We start from the raw sequence: 22,684 nt of genomic DNA on the forward strand, positions 1-22,684 counted from the left end.
AAAACATAAGTTAAATTAATGCGCCAGTGTATGCACTGAGTGACCACTACCCAGTCTGTATAACTAGACATGTTCCGAAATCATCTAAAAATGGCCAACACATTGAAATACAATACAGGGACTTCAAACAGTTTGATGAGGAAATGTTCTTAAATGATTTAGTTTGCAAACCCTTCCAATCAGTCTGCAATATAGCTGATGTCAACACTGCCTTGGACAAATGGTATCGGATGTTCAATGCAGCCTTAGACAAGCATATCCCAATTAAAACAAAAAGGGTTAAACACCAAATTACATCCAAGTGGATTACCCCTGAGATCATAATCTTACTCTTGCATATACTATCTTATATTTTAAGTTCTGACCAATTCACCATTTATCTTACCTGTCCAGTTGTATAAAATCAAGTATGACTGAGTGACAGCATTACATGAATGATATGTGCACAGAAAACATGTAAATACTAGTGTATTTTGGATTTGAGCATGATTTCAGTGTTTCTAGTAACTGCTGTAAATATTTTTTGTTTTCATGGTCTGATGTGTTTCGAAGATTCATAGAGCTGACAGAATGTGACTTTATACAGGTTTGATTCAAAAGTTTTCATTTAATTCAGGCATGCTGATCCATTTGTGATCTCATTAGTTCCAAAAAGCAATCCATAACTGCAGTATATTATTGCTAAATTGGGTGTCAGTAAAAAAAGGCAGTATGGTCTTATGTGTAGGACTAAATTGTTCCAACTGACTAACAACCTTTGTAACCAGCCACTTTGTGATCAAAATGATACTTGATCACTTCTAAAAAAAAATAACTCTTCTGTTTTCACTTATGTACTATCAAGGAACTGAGGTAAGTGATTTTTCACCTCATGTCATTGATATAAAGAAGGTTTTAATAAAAAAATATTGTTATGTCACTTTTTGTGTAGAACAAATCCTAGATCAGACCTAGTTTTTAAAATACAGTTTGAGATTCTCTAAAGCACTGGTATATTTTTCACCTACAAATTATTCAGCAATTCTTGTTCACTTTAATTTTCACTTTATTCTTCAGGGTTTTTCTCACCAATAATTTTTTTCTAAATTATTTTAAATGAGACTGCCATTATTTATCTCGTTGATTTTGTTTGTGATTATTCCAGTCTTTCTTTAAAGTAATGTAAGAGTAAGTCTGTAGATGAATGAATGTACAAAAAAAGAGACAAATAGGAGAATTGTGCAAGATATGAACAGACAAACAAACTGGAACGAACAAGAGGACAATGTATTTTCTTTGGTTTTAATGGTACTTTTTGGTACATCATTATCTGTATAATCCAAATGTTGAGAAAATGTGGGCTCAGTGGCTCTCTTAACTATACACTTCAGCATCCAACTCAAGGTGTCCTGGGGCAGTTATCAAACATGTGACCCTTGCATTATGAGTGCAGTGCTCTACAAACTGACCAACAGTCCAAAATATGGGGTACAAACAAAATCACCTTAGGACAACATACATACCCCCAGAAAAATTATTGATTTCTCCTGTCAAAATTTTTTAATTTGTTAAGCCATCACAGATACACTGGCCTGTTTTGGAACAGGATATGGGAAAAAAAAGAAATGTGACATGTCATCAATACACCCAATATGGAATTTCATGTTTATCCAATAAAATTATGGCTTGGTTTTTGAGTATTTACATTGGGGGAAGAAGAAGAAATATGACATGTTTTCAATTCATCCCATATTTAATTTAAGTATGGAATTTCATGTTTATCCAATAAAATTATGGCTTGGTTTTTAAGTACATACATTAGGGGGAAAAAGAGAAATATGATGTCATCAAAACACCCCCATATTTAATTTAATTATGGAATTTCATATTTATCCAATAAAATTATGGCTTAGCTTTTAAGCGCTTCCCAAAGTAAAACAGTAATTGTCAAATACAGTAAAATTATGAAAGTGAGGTGACAAAGCACATGCACATACAACTAGTTACTTTACTAGTCTTGAGATCAAAATGATCATTAGGCATCTTAATCTCCTTATCTGTCAAGGTTGTAGCTCCATACTATTCATTAGGCATCTTAATCCCCTTGTCTGTCAAAGTCGTACCTCCATACTATTCATTAGGCATCTTAATCTGCTTGTCTGTCAAGGTCATACCTCCATTCTGTTCATTAGGCATCTTAATCCCCTTGTCTGTCAAAGTCGTACTTCCATACTATTCATTAGGCATCTTAATCTGCTTGTCTGTCAAGGTTGTACCTCCATTCTATTCATTAGGCATCTTAATCTCCTTGTCTGTCAAAGTCGTACATCCATACTATTCATTAGGCATCTTAATTTCTTTGTCTGTCACTGTCATACCTCCATACTATACATATTTTACCTAAAGAAAGCTGACACAGAACTTCAAATCTGACACACACACAGATGTATATTTGTGAAGGTTTAAAAAGTTATCAGCTTAGCCTGGAGAAAGGGATTATATCCTATCTTTCATTTTTGCTGGTGGGATGTAGTCCATTTGGCAATTTTGTCTGGGTTTGTTTTGTTTTTCTATCCTACACCTAAAATGATGATAAACAAACTTAAATTTGCATGTGGACATTTAAACTACATGTATTGTAAATCAAAACATAATTAGCATCATTATTTTCTTCTGTATAAAATTACATAATGTAATAATTGAGGCAAAATGAATAACTCACTTAAAATCAGAAAACTTATTGGTTAACATAATATTAAAATTTTTTTGGTATATACAGGAAATGAAAGATGTTGGCCAAATATATGACCTACGGTATATAAAGAAAGACAAATTATTTACAGATGCAACTAATATCCTTCTGCCACAAGTATGACCAAGTCTACAAGCTAATGGAAACAAAATGATTGTTGAAATGTGCATTGTGAACTGGCAAGAACAATTCTGACAAACTGTTGCTTACTACGCATCCTCATTCCTTCCATATGTCAGTTAGAATTTTGTTTAGAATGACCATTTTTTTGGCACAGATGTGTTTACTGTTAACTTGAGGAACAATTTACAAGCAGTGTTTTTGAGTAATTAAAAAATCACCAAAACAAGAGCAAATAGGGAGGGCAAGAATTAAATTAGAGTCCATATTTGAAAGTATGTAAAGTTGTAGCCTTTTATTTACAACTGTTGTTCTGAAAGTAAATTGACATTCAGATACTTATTAAGATAAGCAGTGATAATTACTGAAGTAGTACAAATGATAATTACTGAAGTAGTACAGATGATAATTACTGAAGTAGTACAGATGATAATTACTGAAGTAGTACAGATGATAATTACTGAAGTAGTACAAATGGTAATTACTGAAGTAGTACAAATGGTAATTACTGAAGTAGTACAGATGATAATTACTGAAGTAGTACAAATGATAATTACTGAAGTAGTACAGATGATAATTACTGAAGTAGTACAAATGATGTCATGTATGAACAATAACTCTGCTTGTCTTTAATAAACTCAATTCTGTTTCCCTTGTGAGGTAGGTGGTCGCTATTTGAAAACATAATCAAACTACCGGTACACTTTTGGACTAAATAAACCAAAATGAACCATTGCATATATATAAATATCTTTAAAGTTTTTTTTTATCTCAAACTTTATTTCCTAAAATTTGAAAAAACTTTACCTTTGAAACAAAATTACTGATCTTCCCTATTTGCATGTAAAATACATATACTGATCTTCCTTATTTGCATGTAAAATACATATACTGTTCTTCCTTATTTGCATGTAAAATACATATACTGATCTTCCTTATTTGCATGTAAAATACATATACTGATCTTCCCCATTTGCATGTAAAATATATATACTGATCTTCCTTATTTGCATGTAAAATACACATGCTGATCTTCCATATTTGCATGTAAAATACACATACTGTTCTTCCATATTTGAGGGGCCCCGAGTGGTCGAGTGGTCTAAAGCGCTCTTCGTTACGGATCACTGCCATCTCACCTCTGTCTGCGGCGGTTCGAGTCTAAGATTCAGCCAATGTGGGCATGTGAGAAAGCTTGCCAGTAGCTTCTCGTGGGTCGGTGGTTCTTTCCGGGGTTTTCCGGGTTCTTCCTCCACCATTAATACTGGCCGCCATGTATAGCCTATCGTGCTGAAAAATGGCGTTAAACCCCACAACAACAACAACTGATCTTCCCTATTTGCATCTTCCCTGTTTGCATGTAAAATGCATATACTGATCTTCCCTATTTGCATGTAAAATACATATACTGATCTTCCTTATTTGCATGTAAAATACACATGCTTATCTTCCCTATCATATATATAAATATCTTTAAAGTTTTTTTTTATCTCAAACTTTATTTCCTAAAATTTGAAAAAACTTTACCTTTGAAACAAAATTACTGATCTTCCTTATTTGCATGTAAAATACATATGCTGATCTTCCCTATTTGCATGTAAAATACATATACTGATCTTCCCTATTTGCATCTTCCCTGTTTGCATGTAAAATGCATATACTGATCTTCCCTATTTGCATGTAAAATACATATACTGATCTTCCTTATTTGCATGTAAAATACACATGCTGATCTTCCCTATTTGCATGTAAAATACATATACTGATCTTCCCTATTTGCATGTAAAATGCATATACTGATCTTCCCTATTTGCATGTAAAATGCATATACTGATCTTCCCTATTTGCATGTAAAATGCATATACTGATCTTCCCTATTTGCATGTAAAATACATATACTGATCTTCCCTGTTTGCATGTAAAATACATATACTGATCTTCCCTATTTGCATGTAAAATGCATATACTGATCTTCCCTATTTGCATGTAAAATACATATACTGATCTTCCCTATTTGCATCTTCCCTGTTTGCATGTAAAATACATATACTGATCTTCCCTATTTGCATGTAAAATACATATACTGATCTTCCTTATTTGCATGTAAAATACATATACTGATCTTCCCCATTTGCATGTAAAATATATATACTGATCTTCCTTATTTGCATGTAAAATACACATGCTGATCTTCCATATTTGCATGTAAAATACACATACTGTTCTTCCATATTTGCATGTAAAGTGCATATACTGATCTTCCTTATTTGCATGTAAAATGCATATACTGATCTTCCCTATTTGCATGTAAAATACATATACTGATCTTCCCTATTTGCATGTAAAATGCATATACTGATCTTCCTTATTTGCATGTAAAATACATATACTGATCTTCCTTATTTGCATGTAAAATACACATGCTGATCTTCCATATTTGCATGTAAAATACATATACTGATCTTCCCTATTTGCATCTAAAATACATATACTGATCTTCCCTATTTGCATCTTCCCTGTTTGCATGTAAAATACACATGCTGATCTTCCATATTTGCATGTAAAATACATATACTGATCTTCCCTATTTGCATGTAAAATACACATACTGATCTTCCCTATTTGCATGTAAAATGCATATACTGATCTTCCCTATTTGCATGTAAAATGCATATACTGATCTTCCCTATTTGCATGTAAAATACATATACTGATCTTCCCTATTGCATGTAAAATACACATACTGATCTTCTTTATTTGCATGTAAAATACACATGCTGATCTTTCCTATTTGCATGTAAAATACATATACTGATCTTCCCTATTTGCATGTAAAATACATATACTGATCTTCCTTATTTGCATGTAAAATACATACACCGCTCCCTCAATAACTTGCGCCCAGATAACTCGCGATCCTGCTTATAACGTGGTGTCCATCTTGGCTCCCGATTTTTTCCAGAGAAAATGTATTTAAAATATCTTTAAAATATGCTGAACATGAAAAAATTACGATAAGAATTGATAAATTAAACCTTGATACATTGCTCGTTTTATCATCGAAAATGGTGATTAATGCCCGTAAAAATATAATCCATATTTTGAAATTTGCAAGTTCTAAAGAAGAATTAATTTCAGAGATCTCGAAAATGCTTAATTACGCGTATTTGGAGCCAATTTTTGATCTGGGTTGCAGAAAATCACTGAGGTGGATATCTTCCGTATGCATGTAATAGGTGCGCGGGAAAATTCAAAGATTTGCCGGTCTTGTTTTAGCCACCTGCTTTGTGGGTAAATGTGTTGATCAGTTAACTGTGCTGATATTTACAATGACAGAATTCAGTGACTGAAAGACTCTTTGATGTACTGTTGCCATTTTATAAGAGTACATTAAAAAAAAAAAAAAAAGAACATGATGCAACAGCTAGGCGGCTAGTTCAAAGGCTTTGACTGGCAGCCGAGTGAGAAAATGTACTGATATTTAGTGATTGAATTCAGAGGCAGAAAGACCCAGTTTTAAAATCCTAGCGAGACCTCTGTTTAAAGATATCATATATTATGTAAGCTTTTATGATAAATAGTTGTCAGTATACTGTAAATAAACAGTCTGGTGAAATAGCGATCAATGAAAACTTCTGGTAAATGCTAACAGGTGGCGACAGAGAATGAAATAAACACCAATTAAACATCTTCCTGTGTGAAAGTCACGTTCTAATCCTTTAATTCCGTTTCAGTGTAAACATTATAATCACAACATATTCTGTTCATTGAAAACATGAAAACCGTCAATTGACCGTCACATCGAAACCCGTGAGTACTTCTGTGAGAACCTAATTACATGTACATGCCAGCTTTGTTTTGATCAACGCCTTGGGGAAGTGTTTGTTGCATTAAAAAAAAACTCGATTACAATAGACGTAGGGTGCTGGATTAAGGGTCTTGGAGCTGCCTTTGACGTAAAGCAAAACAGTAACAGAGGCAACGACAATGATAGTGACTTCGAATGTTTCAGTGAAACTGATGTCATGAATGCCGAGGCTGTTTGGGAGAAATTCGTACAGACTCATGGTCCTGAGATGGTCTTGATGATATGGAGGAGTGGATTTGTGCTGACAGTGATTGCCCCACAGCCAAATACATGTCAGATGAAACTATAATTAATTCTATAACGAACTAATTTGCAGCAGAATACGATTCTAACAGGAGTAATACAAGTGTTGAAAGTGATGCAGACGCAGATGTTGCACCCCCACCCCTCTGCACAGGAAGCAATCAAATATTTTGATATTGCCATAAGGTGGTTGGAGACTCAAAATGTTGACTACGTAAAGCTCATGCAGTTGAGAAATCTGAGGGATTTTGCTCGGCGGCAGAGAAACCAAGGAGTAACACACACAAAAAATTAACTGATTTTTCAAAAAGTGAATTGATATTTGTCAAGCATGGCACAAACGGCAAGTATTAACTTGTTCTAATTTACATTGTTTTAAATTTGTAGACCAATTAAATCTGTTAGTACTGATTAACCCTTGTTTTTTTTTGTTTTCCATTTTGCTTCTATCACATTCAAATCTATCGTTCGATCGACACTGTTTCTCGAAAAGAGTCGATCTTTTGTATATAAAAAAAACGTCTAATTTGGATCAAGCAATAAAACTAGAATGTATCCAATTCAACATAAAAATGAGTGATGTAGTACACAATGTGTGAAGTGGTACACATGTTAAGCGAACGGAAACCACGTGGAATAATGTTTTCGATGATCGCCTCAATATACTGCAATTTATCCTAAAATTAATGTTGTCCTATGAGGAAATAATAAAGTACACCGTTATGAAGAAACATTTATTCACAGTTAATCTCAGAACGATTATAAAATGAGTATTCAACAGTATAATCTGCCTACCCTACCCCCCCCCCTTATTTTTCCGTTATGTCATCAATCACTTTATTGGTTTTGGGCTTATTTTATAGGTCCCTCGATAACTCGCGCCTCACTTATAGTGCGGTCGATGTTTCTGGACCCCGATGTGCGCGAGTTATCGAGGGAGTGGTGTATACTGGTCTTCCTTATTTTTGCATGTAAAATACAGATGCTGATCTTCCCTATTTGCATGTAAAATGCATGTAAAATGCATATACATATACTGATCTTCCTTATTTGCATGTAAAATGCATATACTGATCTTCCCTGTTTGCATGTAAAATGCATATACTGATCTTCCCTATTTGCATGTAAAATACATATACTGATCTTCCTTATTTGCATGTAAAATACACATGCTGATCTTCCCTATTTGCATGTAAAATACATATACTGATCTTCCCTATTTGCATGTAAAATGCATATACTGATCTTCCCTATTTGCATGTAAAATGCATATACTGATCTTCCCTATTTGCATGTAAAATGCATATACTGATCTTCCCTATTTGCATGTAAAATACATATACTGATCTTCCCTGTTTGCATGTAAAATACATATACTGATCTTCCCTATTTGCATGTAAAATGCATATACTGATCTTCCCTATTTGCATGTAAAATACATATACTGATCTTCCCTATTTGCATCTTCCCTGTTTGCATGTAAAATACATATACTGATCTTCCCTATTTGCATGTAAAATACATATACTGATCTTCCTTATTTGCATGTAAAATACATATACTGATCTTCCCCATTTGCATGTAAAATATATATACTGATCTTCCTTATTTGCATGTAAAATACACATGCTGATCTTCCATATTTGCATGTAAAATACACATACTGTTCTTCCATATTTGCATGTAAAGTGCATATACTGATCTTCCTTATTTGCATGCAAAATGCATATACTGATCTTCCCTATTTGCATGTAAAATACATATACTGATCTTCCCTATTTGCATGTAAAATGCATATACTGATCTTCCTTATTTGCATGTAAAATACATATACTGATCTTCCTTATTTGCATGTAAAATACACATGCTGATCTTCCATATTTGCATGTAAAATACATATACTGATCTTCCCTATTTGCATCTAAAATACATATACTGATCTTCCCTATTTGCATCTTCCCTGTTTGCATGTAAAATACACATGCTGATCTTCCATATTTGCATGTAAAATACATATACTGATCTTCCCTATTTGCATGTAAAATACACATACTGATCTTCCCTATTTGCATGTAAAATACATATACTGATCTTCCCTATTTGCATGTAAAATGCATATACTGATCTTCCCTATTTGCATGTAAAATGCATATACTGATCTTCCCTATTTGCATGTAAAATACATATACTGATCTTCCCTATTGCATGTAAAATACACATACTGATCTTCTTTATTTGCATGTAAAATACACATGCTGATCTTTCCTATTTGCATGTAAAATACATATACTGATCTTCCCTATTTGCATGTAAAATACATATACTGATCTTCCTTATTTGCATGTAAAATACATACACCGCTCCCTCAATAACTTGCGCCCAGATAACTCGCGATCCTGCTTATAACGTGGTGTCCATCTTGGCTCCCGATTTTTTCCAGAGAAAATGTATTTAAAATATCTTTAAAATATGCTGAACATGAAAAAATTACGATAAGAATTGATAAATTAAACCTTGATACATTGCTCGTTTTATCATCGAAAATGGTGATTAATGCCCGTAAAAATATAATCCATATTTTGAAATTTGCAAGTTCTAAAGAAGAATTAATTTCAGAGATCTCGAAAATGCTTAATTACGCGTATTTGGAGCCAATTTTTGATCTGGGTTGCAGAAAATCACTGAGGTGGATATCTTCCGTATGCATGTAATAGGTGCGCGGGAAAATTCAAAGATTTGCCGGTCTTGTTTTAGCCACCTGCTTTGTGGGTAAATGTGTTGATCAGTTAACTGTGCTGATATTTACAATGACAGAATTCAGTGACTGAAAGACTCTTTGATGTACTGTTGCCATTTTATAAGAGTACATTAAAAAAAAAAAAAAAAGAACATGATGCAACAGCTAGGCGGCTAGTTCAAAGGCTTTGACTGGCAGCCGAGTGAGAAAATGTACTGATATTTAGTGATTGAATTCAGAGGCAGAAAGACCCAGTTTTAAAATCCTAGCGAGACCTCTGTTTAAAGATATCATATATTATGTAAGCTTTTATGATAAATAGTTGTCAGTATACTGTAAATAAACAGTCTGGTGAAATAGCGATCAATGAAAACTTCTGGTAAATGCTAACAGGTGGCGACAGAGAATGAAATAAACACCAATTAAACATCTTCCTGTGTGAAAGTCACGTTCTAATCCTTTAATTCCGTTTCAGTGTAAACATTATAATCACAACATATTCTGTTCATTGAAAACATGAAAACCGTCAATTGACCGTCACATCGAAACCCGTGAGTACTTCTGTGAGAACCTAATTACATGTACATGCCAGCTTTGTTTTGATCAACGCCTTGGGGAAGTGTTTGTTGCATTAAAAAAAAACTCGATTACAATAGACGTAGGGTGCTGGATTAAGGGTCTTGGAGCTGCCTTTGACGTAAAGCAAAACAGTAACAGAGGCAACGACAATGATAGTGACTTCGAATGTTTCAGTGAAACTGATGTCATGAATGCCGAGGCTGTTTGGGAGAAATTCGTACAGACTCATGGTCCTGAGATGGTCTTGATGATATGGAGGAGTGGATTTGTGCTGACAGTGATTGCCCCACAGCCAAATACATGTCAGATGAAACTATAATTAATTCTATAACGAACTAATTTGCAGCAGAATACGATTCTAACAGGAGTAATACAAGTGTTGAAAGTGATGCAGACGCAGATGTTGCACCCCCACCCCTCTGCACAGGAAGCAATCAAATATTTTGATATTGCCATAAGGTGGTTGGAGACTCAAAATGTTGACTACGTAAAGCTCATGCAGTTGAGAAATCTGAGGGATTTTGCTCGGCGGCAGAGAAACCAAGGAGTAACACACACAAAAAATTAACTGATTTTTCAAAAAGTGAATTGATATTTGTCAAGCATGGCACAAACGGCAAGTATTAACTTGTTCTAATTTACATTGTTTTAAATTTGTAGACCAATTAAATCTGTTAGTACTGATTAACCCTTGTTTTTTTTTGTTTTCCATTTTGCTTCTATCACATTCAAATCTATCGTTCGATCGACACTGTTTCTCGAAAAGAGTCGATCTTTTGTATATAAAAAAAACGTCTAATTTGGATCAAGCAATAAAACTAGAATGTATCCAATTCAACATAAAAATGAGTGATGTAGTACACAATGTGTGAAGTGGTACACATGTTAAGCGAACGGAAACCACGTGGAATAATGTTTTCGATGATCGCCTCAATATACTGCAATTTATCCTAAAATTAATGTTGTCCTATGAGGAAATAATAAAGTACACCGTTATGAAGAAACATTTATTCACAGTTAATCTCAGAACGATTATAAAATGAGTATTCAACAGTATAATCTGCCTACCCTACCCCCCCCCCCTTATTTTTCCGTTATGTCATCAATCACTTTATTGGTTTTGGGCTTATTTTATAGGTCCCTCGATAACTCGCGCCTCACTTATAGTGCGGTCGATGTTTCTGGACCCCGATGTGCGCGAGTTATCGAGGGAGTGGTGTATACTAGTCTTCCTTATTTTTGCATGTAAAATACAGATGCTGATCTTCCCTATTTGCATGTAAAATGCATATACATATACTGATCTTCCTTATTTGCATGTAAAATGCATATACTGATCTTCCCTGTTTGCATGTAAAATACATATACTGATCTTCCCTATTTGCATGTAAAATACACATACTGATCTTCCCTATTTGCATGTAAAATACATATACTGATCTTCCTTATTTGCATGTAAAATACATATACTGATCTTCCCTATTTGCATGTAAAATACATATACTGATCTTCCTTATTTGCATGTAAAATACATATACTGATCTTTCCTATTTGCATGTATGTAAAATACATATACTGATCTTCCTTATTTTTGCATGTAAAATACACAAATATGCTGTTTCTTAGAACTATGTAATTGGAAGTTGATAGTTATAACAGTATTATTGTTTTTGCTGTTGGCCTTATTGGTTTGTTTGGTGAATATTGAATGGTCAGCTTGATTGATCAGTCATCTTCTGGCCATCTGATCAGTGGTTATTATAATTTTTATTTTGTTAGCGTTCTTGTTTTCAGACTAGTATTGGTAACAGTTATCATTGTTCTTGTTGTTGTTGACTTAATGCTTGCTCACAGGTCTTTAACTTTAGAAAATGTTGCAGTATTACACCTTTATAGTGTAATATTTACAGACATGTGTACCAGAATGTAAATGTAAAACAATTGAGAAATAGATGAAAAGAACAGTTTAACAGCAGCAATAAATTTACCTATTGGTGTTGTATAGTTGATGCTTTTTCATGGTGAAAAACCACCATCCATTTGATGTGAATATATCCTCCCATAGAGTGGAAATTGTCAGTATGACACAATCCAATACCTGACACATAACGTAGTAGTACTGTCATCATTTTCAAGGATGCCATGCTGTATGGACGTCATGCCTAGATTGTCACCAGAGAAAATTTCTTGTAACGAGTGTTTACTACATTAGCAGTCTCATTCTCATTCAAATCTCAGTGTTACACTGTCTGTTCCATAATTTAAATTGTGTGCTTGTAATATTTTCTTCTTTTTTGGAATTTAGTTCTTTGAAGGATATGTAGAGTTACCATGTGTTTCCAAGGGGTTGGGGTACACCATCTTACTCTTAAATATACAATGAGGGTACAGGTAATTCCTTGTGTTAAAAGAAATAATAGCACAATCTAAGATGAAAGAGTGGTGAGAGCTTATGTATTTCCCACTCTGTCTGTATCAAAAGAATTTTCTTGTTGTTGTTGTTGTTTCCCTCAACACATTAATAACATCCAGGCTGTCACAGGAAGATGCAAGAAAATCAGCTGCTGTGGCTTATTTTTCTCTGCAAAAGGCTGCTGTGAGAAACAAAAGGAAAAAGACATGTAATAAAGGTCCTACATTTGTTTACCTGGTGGACACACAGGTTGTACTTAGTATGCATTGCATACAACCAGGTTGAGTGTATGCAAGACATTTAAATATATTGTTGTTATGTTTTTTGTACAAAAAAAATCAGAATGTCAGAACAGTTTGTAGGACAGTGTAGCCACAAGAAGGGCCTTTGAGACATACACATTGCATACTTTGACCTGAAACCTGGAATCAAGCTGATTCCAGCTGCATCTATGGGATCTGGAGGAAACAAAATGTTCCCTCATTAGAAATTTCAGGTTTCTTTCTCACAGGCCCCCCTCCCCATAAAAAGGAGAGAATAGCAAGAGCCTTGGCTCTTCAGCATGAAAGAGAACTCCATGGTCCCAGAACTTTATGGGACCAAGTTTGGGGCAAGTGATGGCCCATGAGAGGGACTGAATGTTTGAGGAATTGACTGCCTACACCCAAAAGGGAGGAGATTCAAACACTCCACATGTTAAGGGCAGTCTTGTGTCCTCATGTTAGGGGCCGTAGCACTGCACAGGTTTGTTGCTTTCTTCTGATAGGGAGCTGAAGTACTACACAAGTATGCTGCTTCTTCCCATCAGGGATGTGGTGCACTGCTCATCTTGTGTCCAGGGAAGCTTGTTTCCCCCTTCCACATAGGAGGTGGGCACTACTCCTAACATTTTAAGGGTAGCATGTGGCCCCCTTCCACATGGAAGGTGGACACCACTCCTAACATTTTAAGGGTAGCATGTTGAACCTCTCACATGAGAAGGATCAGTACTGCACTTTTCTGAGAGATGAATAACTGGAGGATGAAGTATTCTGTGATCATCACTCAGTGGCCTCACTATATGGGGTTAGGTGGCAGCCTGTGTAAACCCCCTTATATCAGTCCAGTCAGGTGAAATTGAGGGAGGAAATACACACCCTTTCTAAGAAATAAGCAGTCCAGATGGTCCTGAACAATCAGGATCCACATTGTATTCCCAAATCTTTCTGGTTACTAAGAAAGGCACTAAGTTTTATATCGTAATCAATCTATCCCTTTGAATCCACGTTCATCTAGAGGAACCTTTGGGATACCTAATTGTACATCAAGATATTTCCTCCACACTGCAGATAGCTCTGGTTTGGCTTAGACCAGGAGGTTTTTCAGCTTTGGGTTCTGTCATTTAGAATCTCTTTTGCACCCAGTCTTTTGCACCCAGTCTTTTGCATCCGGTCTTTTGCATCCAGTCTTTTGCATCCGGTCTTTTGCATCCGGTCTTTTGCATTCAGTCTTTTGCATCCAGTCTTTTGCATTCAGTCTTTTGCATTCAGTCTTTTGCATCCAGTCTTTTGCATCCAGTCTTTTGCATCCAGTCTTTTGCATTCAGTCTTTTGCATTCAGTCTTTTGCATCCAGTCTTTTGCATCCGGTCTTTTGCATCCAGTCTTTTGCATCCAGTCTTCAGCCAGTTATGAGAGTAGTAGTGGCATACTTCCGATTACAGGGAACACCAATTCTCCAGTATTTAGATAATTGATCTGTGACATTCAGGTTTAGCCCCTTCATCAACATTTGTTCCATTGTTGGTCCACATTAACTCAAGATATCAGAACTAATTCCATCTCAGGACTTCATTTACTTGCGACTGACTTTCCTCATGAACCAGAACATAGTCTGGGCTCTGCTGAATTGCATAGATCAAATTCTGTAGAGGCACTATTCAGGAAACATTTTTTAGAAGGCAGTCTGTCCAGATCAAGCAAATGGTCCTCACAGACTAGACTCATCACTTCTCCTTCACAGAGTCCCTTTTCTTACTATAGGAAAAGACTAGGGTGGACTTGACTGCCACCAGACTGAACAACAGACTTCCCTTTTTATATCTTTCCAGTCCTGGACCATAGAGAATGGGCATTGTGATCATCAGTTAATATTCACCTGTCCACCTTTCTGACTGTTACCTCAGGTACTGCAAAAGTCAATTTCCACTGTTCATATGTCTCATAGTTTCATATGTCTCATAGTCCCACTGTGGCCTCAGTAATCATGGTTCAGTAATCTTCTAGACCTGTTGATAGATGTATTCCCCACGGGAGAGACCTGTTGATAGATCAACCCAGATGTATTCCCCACGGGAGAGACCTGTTGATAGAACAACCCAGATGTATTCCCCACGGGAGAGACCTGTTGATAGATCAACCCAGATGTATTCCCCATTGGAGAGACCTTATGTAACAACACAGAGTTTGACTCCTACACAACAGTCAACCTTCATGCTAACTGGTTCTACGATAAAAGTATTCACATAATCAGTATTAGCAGGGTTTCAGTTTCTTTAAAATTCAAAAAATTATTTTTATTCATTTTCTTTAGTTTTTCAGTTGAGCAGGTTGTATGTTAGGATTTGTGATTGCAGGATCCATGCTACTGGTAATTTCTAAAATAATGCACCAAAGAAACCACCTGAATATGCTAAAATCGTGCATCACTTTAACAGAATATCAGTTGGATATTTTATCCTATATTTAGAAAACTTCCTCCCTTTTTTGTCGAATTGAGGGGAGAATTTTGCCATAAATTTTCAGTCCTAGAATAGGCCCTATATGTGAAATTTTATTCCTTTATTTTGTGACACTTACCAGTGGAACAATGTCTGAAATCATAGTCTACCATTAGCAGTGCTTACAGTTATCTCTCCTTGCTTTAATTTGTATAGTTTCCTATGAGGTATGATTTGGAAATAACAAATTTAAGAATTTCTAGCATTTTCAATTTACTGTTGACATTTTTGTCTTTGCCGTGTTAATACGATGTACATTTAAAGTCAAAACGTGTATTGTTGCAAGGTAGGATTTTATGAACCAGATGTCGTGAAAGGATTTAACGAAAGTGAATTGAAGAAACTAATAAATTCATTGGAAATACTTAGTTATAACAGATTTTTTATAGCTGTGGATTCATTTGTTTTCAGTTATGGACAATTGTGTAACATACAGGGCTGTGCTTCTGATGAAGATGATCATAAGTTTCTGTTTCCTTGGAATCGTTTGCAGTTTAGGGGCTTTCATCTTGGATCTTGTAGGTCCCACTCAAAGAGGCTGGAAAATCCTCAGAAGGAATGCCATATTGAGCATCATTACTGGTAAGATTCCTACTTAATTATCTTTGTGTTTTTTAAAAAAAAGAAATGTTCTTGAATATATAATCAAGTTATACTTTTGTATGGAATATCATGCCTTTGTGTGGAATATGTGATCATGCCTGTCGAGTTACTGTACTGTTGTGAGGAATGTGATCATGCCTATCCTTGCACTGTAGAGTTGTGTGGAATATGTGATCATATCCACCTATGTATTGTACTGTTGAGTGGAACATCATGTGATCATGGTCACCCATGTATTGTTGTTGTTGTTGTTGCGGGGTTTAACACCATTTTTCAGCACACAATACATGGCGGCCAGTATTAATGGTGGAGGAAGAACCCAGGAAAGAACCACAGACCCACGAGAAGCTACTGGCAAGCTTTCTCACATACCCACATTGGCTGAATCCGAGACTCAAACTGGCGCAGACAGAGGTCCCATGTATTGTACTGTTGTGTGGAATATGTGATCTCTGAGCTTAACTTTGGTGCTAAACTATTTCACAGTGACAGGTAGCTTGAAGCATTGGTTTCAGATCTTAAATAGAATGCAGGAGAAATTGTTGTCCCTTTTCTTATGTATTAAGAAACGATAAGAGCTCATGTATCAATACAGGTTTCGGGACTGGTTTATTGAACTACAAGAAGACAAGTTGATTTTAAAGAAAATTCAGTCCTTGTTTATACAACAGAAGATCTTCATTGATTTCATTCAAAACAAGACTGACACCAAAGCATCCAGAGATGACAGCAAAGACAAAGAATATGATTGATACAGTGTTTATGACCTCTGGGTAATAGTGTAGGAATTCAGAACTTTATTTTGTAACTCTGACAATGAAGATGGATTCTTGGATTTTTAACTGGATCAGATTACACAGTGACATTTATACAATGCTGTGTATCACAAATGTGTGGACTTTACATCAATTATATATGTATAAGACTTTTGGAATTTTGTTGTTGTTGTTGTAGGGTTTAATACCGTTTTTCAGCACATGATAGGCTATATGTGGTGGCCAGTATTAATGATGGAGGAAGAACCCGGGGAAAACCCCAGAAAGAACCACCCACCCACGAGAAGCTACTGGCAAGCTTTCTCACATACCCACATTGGCCGAATCCGAGACTCGAACTCACACAATCAGAGGTGAGATGGCATTGATTCATAACAGAAAGCTCTTTTGGCCACTCGGGGCCCCACTTTTGGAATTAACATGAGGCATTGTGAATTGCATCATGCTGGATTACCATTTTTATAGCTGTATGCAACCAATAAATTAATGCATGAATTTATTATAAAAATGGATTGAAAATGTTAAGCATTATAGATTTTATTACATAAAGATGGACAAAGTTAAGTTTTCAGTTTTTTTAAGGTCAAGAATACAATTGTATTGATTCTTCGTTGGATGTGTTTTTATTTTTCTCCTATGTCGCTGTCTGTCTGTCAATCTATCCAGTTTGGCTTGTTGATTTTTTCGAAGTGCAACTTGCTGACGATGTCACCCCTTGCAGACAGATTTGACTTGTGAAAAGCACAACTTATAGGAAGGTTGAAGAGAAATTAGCTTTTCTCAGACCTTAACATGGTGTAGGGGGTTGGTTTATAATTAATTAATTTAATAATTAATATGACGTATAGCCAAGTATATGTGATATATAATCCTTCATACCCTTGTACTGTACCATGGACTGCATGCGGGCTGATTTTAAATGGCCCGCTAGAGCTCGAGCAGCTATATAGTCATGCTTTTCAGTTTTCTATTGCGGCCCTCGGCTTCAAGAAAAAAAAATTCAGTGGCCCATGGTGTCAAAAAGGTTGGACAGCACTGTACTAGACTGTTGTCCTTTACTGCAGGCAATGGAGAAAACATCATGACAAACAGTGAGTTAGGGTTGTACCAAATTTGCAGGCTTTGGAATATACATATAATTCCAATAATGAGGATGAAGTAAAGTCTGATTGATGAGATTCTACTGTTTTTCTTAATAAATAATACAATAATTTTGTGTTACTTGAGTAATTTTGATCAGTGCAAATAATTATAATAGATACCTTGTGAGATTGAGATTTCACCTTTGCAAAAGATATAATTTGTCCATTATTTTAGTGTCGTAGTTAAATACAAAATATACATTCCATGCTTTTTTTATATACTTGTGCTTGATGAAGCTTTTTCCATGTTTTCAGTGATAATTACTGTTGTGATCAACCTTTTCTGTTACTGGCTGACAACAGATGTTGAACATCTGCAGAAAGAAACCAAGCGTCATACAGGCAGTAAAGTGGATGTGACCTTTGACATCAGTTTCTACTTGGTTACAGCTGCAGGGGGAGTCAGTATCCTGGCAACAGCTTTCAACTGTTTAAAGAGGTACCCCATCTATGAAGACAGTCAAGGGGAGTCACTCTTAGAGGATTATGATGGAATGGATGCTACTTTCACAGGTGGAGATTTATCTCCCATGTCAAACCTTCCTCCACCACCAGCTTATTCACCTTGATATCTAGCATACAGTTATTTTAGCTTGTAAAGCCATTATTCCAAGGTCACTTAGTGTTGTGTATAAATTTGCTGCTAGATTACGTATTTCTTAAAGTCTGAATAATTCCTTGCAAATAAGCTAATAAACTTGCAAAGCTATATACATGCACAAAATATCTTGTACCACTTATTTATGGATAGACTTTGGGGATATAATTTGTTGTTCTCCCCACCCCCCATTTTTAAAATTGATTTTCTTTTTAGTTGAATGATCACATAATGATTGGCGAACAACATGGCCAAACAGAGAGTGCATGAAGGCACATAGTGACTGGCTGACATCATGGCCAAACAGATAGTGCATGAAGGCAGTTTTCATTTTGATTTTGTTTTATAAAGTTCAAACCAATAGTTACAATAAGCTGTTGCTGTCAGATTAACTTTGATGACATGCCGTTATTTAATTAGGGAGATAAATTATTTGATTTATAAATTGGGTGATATATTTATTTCAACAACAGCAACATTTGGTCCACATAGGTGTATGCCTGTTGATCAGTTGTAGGCTGTTTTGTGCCATGGATTTAACAATAGTTGTGCATAATGCATTGAAAATGAACACAAAGAATTGTTACCTTTATTGTTGAAATTGCAGTCCAAATTGGAGTAACACTTATCAGCTTTCTTAAGACCTTATCTCTTTTAATAAGCTGACAAAGTCTCCAAAAATATGTGGTTTTGGTAATAGTGTCAACAAAACAACTGGGTAGAAAGGAGGAAACACAATATTTTCTATTGTTCTTTTATTATTGCCCAGGAAATATTGTTACATACTAGAAATGAATCATTGTCTTCTTCCAAGAAGAAAGTTCTCACTTTGGAGGTGAAAAACTGGCGTATTTGGTTCCTTTGTGTACATATTAAGAAGTTGGGTTGGGGTCATTGGAATAGGCTACTGGAACTAGTCTTTGTTTTTTCACTCAACAAAAGTGGAGTTAAGTTATGGACATATTTGAAAGGAATATTCACAAAAAGAAACTTTTAACATTTTTATTTATTTACTGTTTAACTCATTAACCTCTGGAGATTTTTGTCATTTTCGCCTAATACGGGAGTAGGAAATGCATTTTGGGGGCTACTTCTGAATACATCCAAATAAATCTGCTTTGAAGATATTTTTGTTTAGCCTGTTGTTAAAAACATCATTTTTCATTGGCTTTTTTGCTCACGCATGTAAAGAAGGGTAAAAGTTGGAGTCTTTCTTCTTCTCCTGCTTACTGGATTTGTCTTTGATTGTGTCCTAGCCAGTTTTTACTCCAAATCCCCAACTTATCCTAATTTTTGCAAAGGTTTACCTGTCTGTATGCAATTCAGACTTCCAGAGAGTAAATCCAATTCCAGCAATGGGCAGATATTTGGTGTAAAAAAATTCAGGTCTAAAAAAATACACTTTTTCCTCAATATTTTGTAATAGGAGTAGAAAGTCTGGATTATTTGGTATCATTGTAGAGCTGCATCTGTCTACTTTTCCTTAATACCACCCACATTATTGTATCTTGAATGACCTTGAAGCTACCGAGCTTGGAAGTAGGGTACTACCTCTTGATGCATAAACGTGGTGCCAGGGGTTAATGAGTTTTAAAAAAAGGTACCTTTACAGTTTTCCTTTGAGAATACAACACATCTCACCAGACGATCAAATAAAACTTGTTACTCTTCCAATAAATATTTGTAGTAATTCGAAAGATAGTCTTGAGAAATGGTTGAAGAAGTTGCCATACCGAAACTATGTTATATCTAAATTTGTCTTATAGTGGGGTTTTCCTGCACTTTTGTTGGAGAAATTTAATAGTCTTTATCCTGATGATAATTGGTCTCTTTCATTACTGTCATATGTTGTGTTAAAGTTTATTTTGTTTTATGCTGTATTCTTGGCATTCAGGCTCTTTTAAAAAGGAATGATGTGTACATGTACACGATTTTGTCCCACCATTTTATCACACAGGTTAATAATTTAATTTCTGAGACTATCAGACTTTTTTCCTTGGATATTTTTTTTTTTAGTCATAAGCTCTTAACTTCATTTGGATGGGCTGGTAGGTTGTATGAAAAATTGGCCACTTTTCCCAATGAGAAAACTTTATTTTAAAAGTTTAAAGAGACTGAACAAACAGTGCGTCATAATGATCACATGCAGTTTTGAAAAAGTGGTCATATGCTTAGATGTAAAGGTGTATCGTGGTTCATGCCTGTAACTGCTTTACTAAAGTGCTTTATCTTGGTTAATTTTCCACAGCTTATGCATGATTATTATCCAAACAGTTATGTTCGCAGGTGATCTAAAATGAAACAGCGGTTTGATTAAAATGTTTACTATAGGCCTGTATTAAAATGGAAAACAACCCCTAAAGACTTTAATTAAAGTAATCCCCTTAAGTCTAATAACATTTGCTTTGGATGTGAATATATGCAACATAGCCAGGTTTTTAAAATGGTGATCGGTCCCTTAATTTCATGTCTAATTTCAAATAAAAGCTCTGAATTGTTATTGTGTTTTATGAATTGATAAAAAAGATATGAATTTCATATGATTTTGTAATTAGTATGATTGTTGATAAACATTTATTTTCTTAGTGTGCATTATTTGTTTTAAACATTGTCTAATACATGAATGCAATTTTCTTTAAAAAATCTGTAATAAGCAGTCTCCAGTTTGAAGTGAGACCAATGTACTTTGAGGACAGTCGGTTTCTTAATAGATGTTTATTTCAACAATTACCATATACACTGATTTACAAGTCAAGTCACACTGCAGTCAGAATAGACCCCATTCTGTTGTCACATAATGTGCTGCTAGATCAAGGTCTATGTTATGTGTTCCTCCAGTTACTCCCTACAAACTGCATAGACCTGGATCTGCTGGTGCATTATGTGATGGCAGATCAGGTCTATGCACTTTGCAGTTGAACTTGACTTTTGAATCAGTATAAACAGGATGCATAAGGAGCTTAAGAAAACTGACTGTTTGATGCAGGTGCTTGCTTAATAGAGGTGACCTAAAAAGCAGTTGAACAATAATTACTTTGCATTTAAACATTTTGTTTACATATCAAATTATGAAAAGTACAATACATTTGCCATACTCTGATCAATGCAACATAAATGCTTTGATCATTATTATAGATGCTTGAATTGTGAGTTATTGTGTGTGACAGATGTGTCACATATTTCTCCATTTATATAGATAAAACATTTGCTTTCTTGCTAAGTTTTAAAATTATTATTTTTATACAATAATTTCATGAAGGATGCAAGGAATAAACAATGCCTGATCTATGTAGTTCGTAAAATTTTTGTTAAAAAAGTATCTCAGGTGAATATTTTAAAGATGAAAAAAAAGACCTTCAGGGCAGGCCTTTTCTTTAGAACATGACTGAAATTTAATGACAGCTTTAAATTACGTTGCTTTAGTTTTTACACTAATCTGTCTCCAAAATAATTTACAATTGGACTAGGGTATATTGTTGCAGTTACTGGTGTTTACTAGAAATTTTGTCATATAATCCTTCCGAGTCAATACAACTGTCTTGGTATCCTTGAGACAATAAAGAGTTTTCATATGTCAGGTATATAGTACAAATCTGACACTAATTTAAAATATTTCCTCATCAAGGCTGCTGCTTAATACATGCACAAGTTGATGGAAGATGGAATGGCATAATAGTTAACCAGTACAGACACCCTTTTCCTCATTTCCAGCTGGAATTAAAAAAATACTTGGTTTAAATTATAATGTGTGATAATAAACTATATCATGCATGCCTGTTGTTTTTTTTCTTTCCAAAATGAAATATTAATTGCTTATTAATGCTGTGTTTGGAGGAAACTACTTAATTTTTGTGTATGCTTAAATTTTTCTTCCAGTTTGTTTCAGATTTTCAAATCTGAGGATGCTTATAATATAAAATTAAGTTTCACTGACAGAGATCTCTTTTCTTCAAAGTTTATTTTGTGCATGATTTGTATCAGATTCTTTTATTTAAAATAAAACGATCATATTTCAGGCTGTGTTTTTTTGTGTATGCGCCATTAAGAAAGTCCTCTTTGTAGTCTCAGCATTACCATTGTTCAGTATGAGAGATGCCCTGCCAGAATTGTGCTTTCA

General features: G+C 34.9%; 1 protein-coding gene across 1 annotated transcript in view; it reads left to right on the forward strand.

The window, feature by feature from the left end:
- The window catches only part of LOC149795634 (transmembrane protein 127-like), a 30,601-nt gene extending 8,019 nt beyond the window's left edge, over positions 1 to 22,582 (forward strand). The window contains exons 2-3 of the mRNA XM_089965463.1: positions 15,860 to 16,030; positions 18,225 to 22,582. Of these exons, the coding sequence (XP_089821589.1) occupies positions 15,860 to 16,030; positions 18,225 to 18,538 (485 nt within the window). The 3' untranslated portion in view covers positions 18,539 to 22,582. The remainder of the gene's footprint in view (positions 1 to 15,859; positions 16,031 to 18,224) is intronic.
- Positions 22,583 to 22,684: the final 102 nt, after the last annotated feature.

Source organism: Sinohyriopsis cumingii, chromosome 7 (genome assembly GCF_028554795.1).
Source record: "Sinohyriopsis cumingii isolate HCF-2022 chromosome 7, ASM2855479v2, whole genome shotgun sequence".
In the NCBI taxonomy this organism is placed as follows: domain Eukaryota; kingdom Metazoa; phylum Mollusca; class Bivalvia; order Unionida; family Unionidae; genus Sinohyriopsis; species Sinohyriopsis cumingii.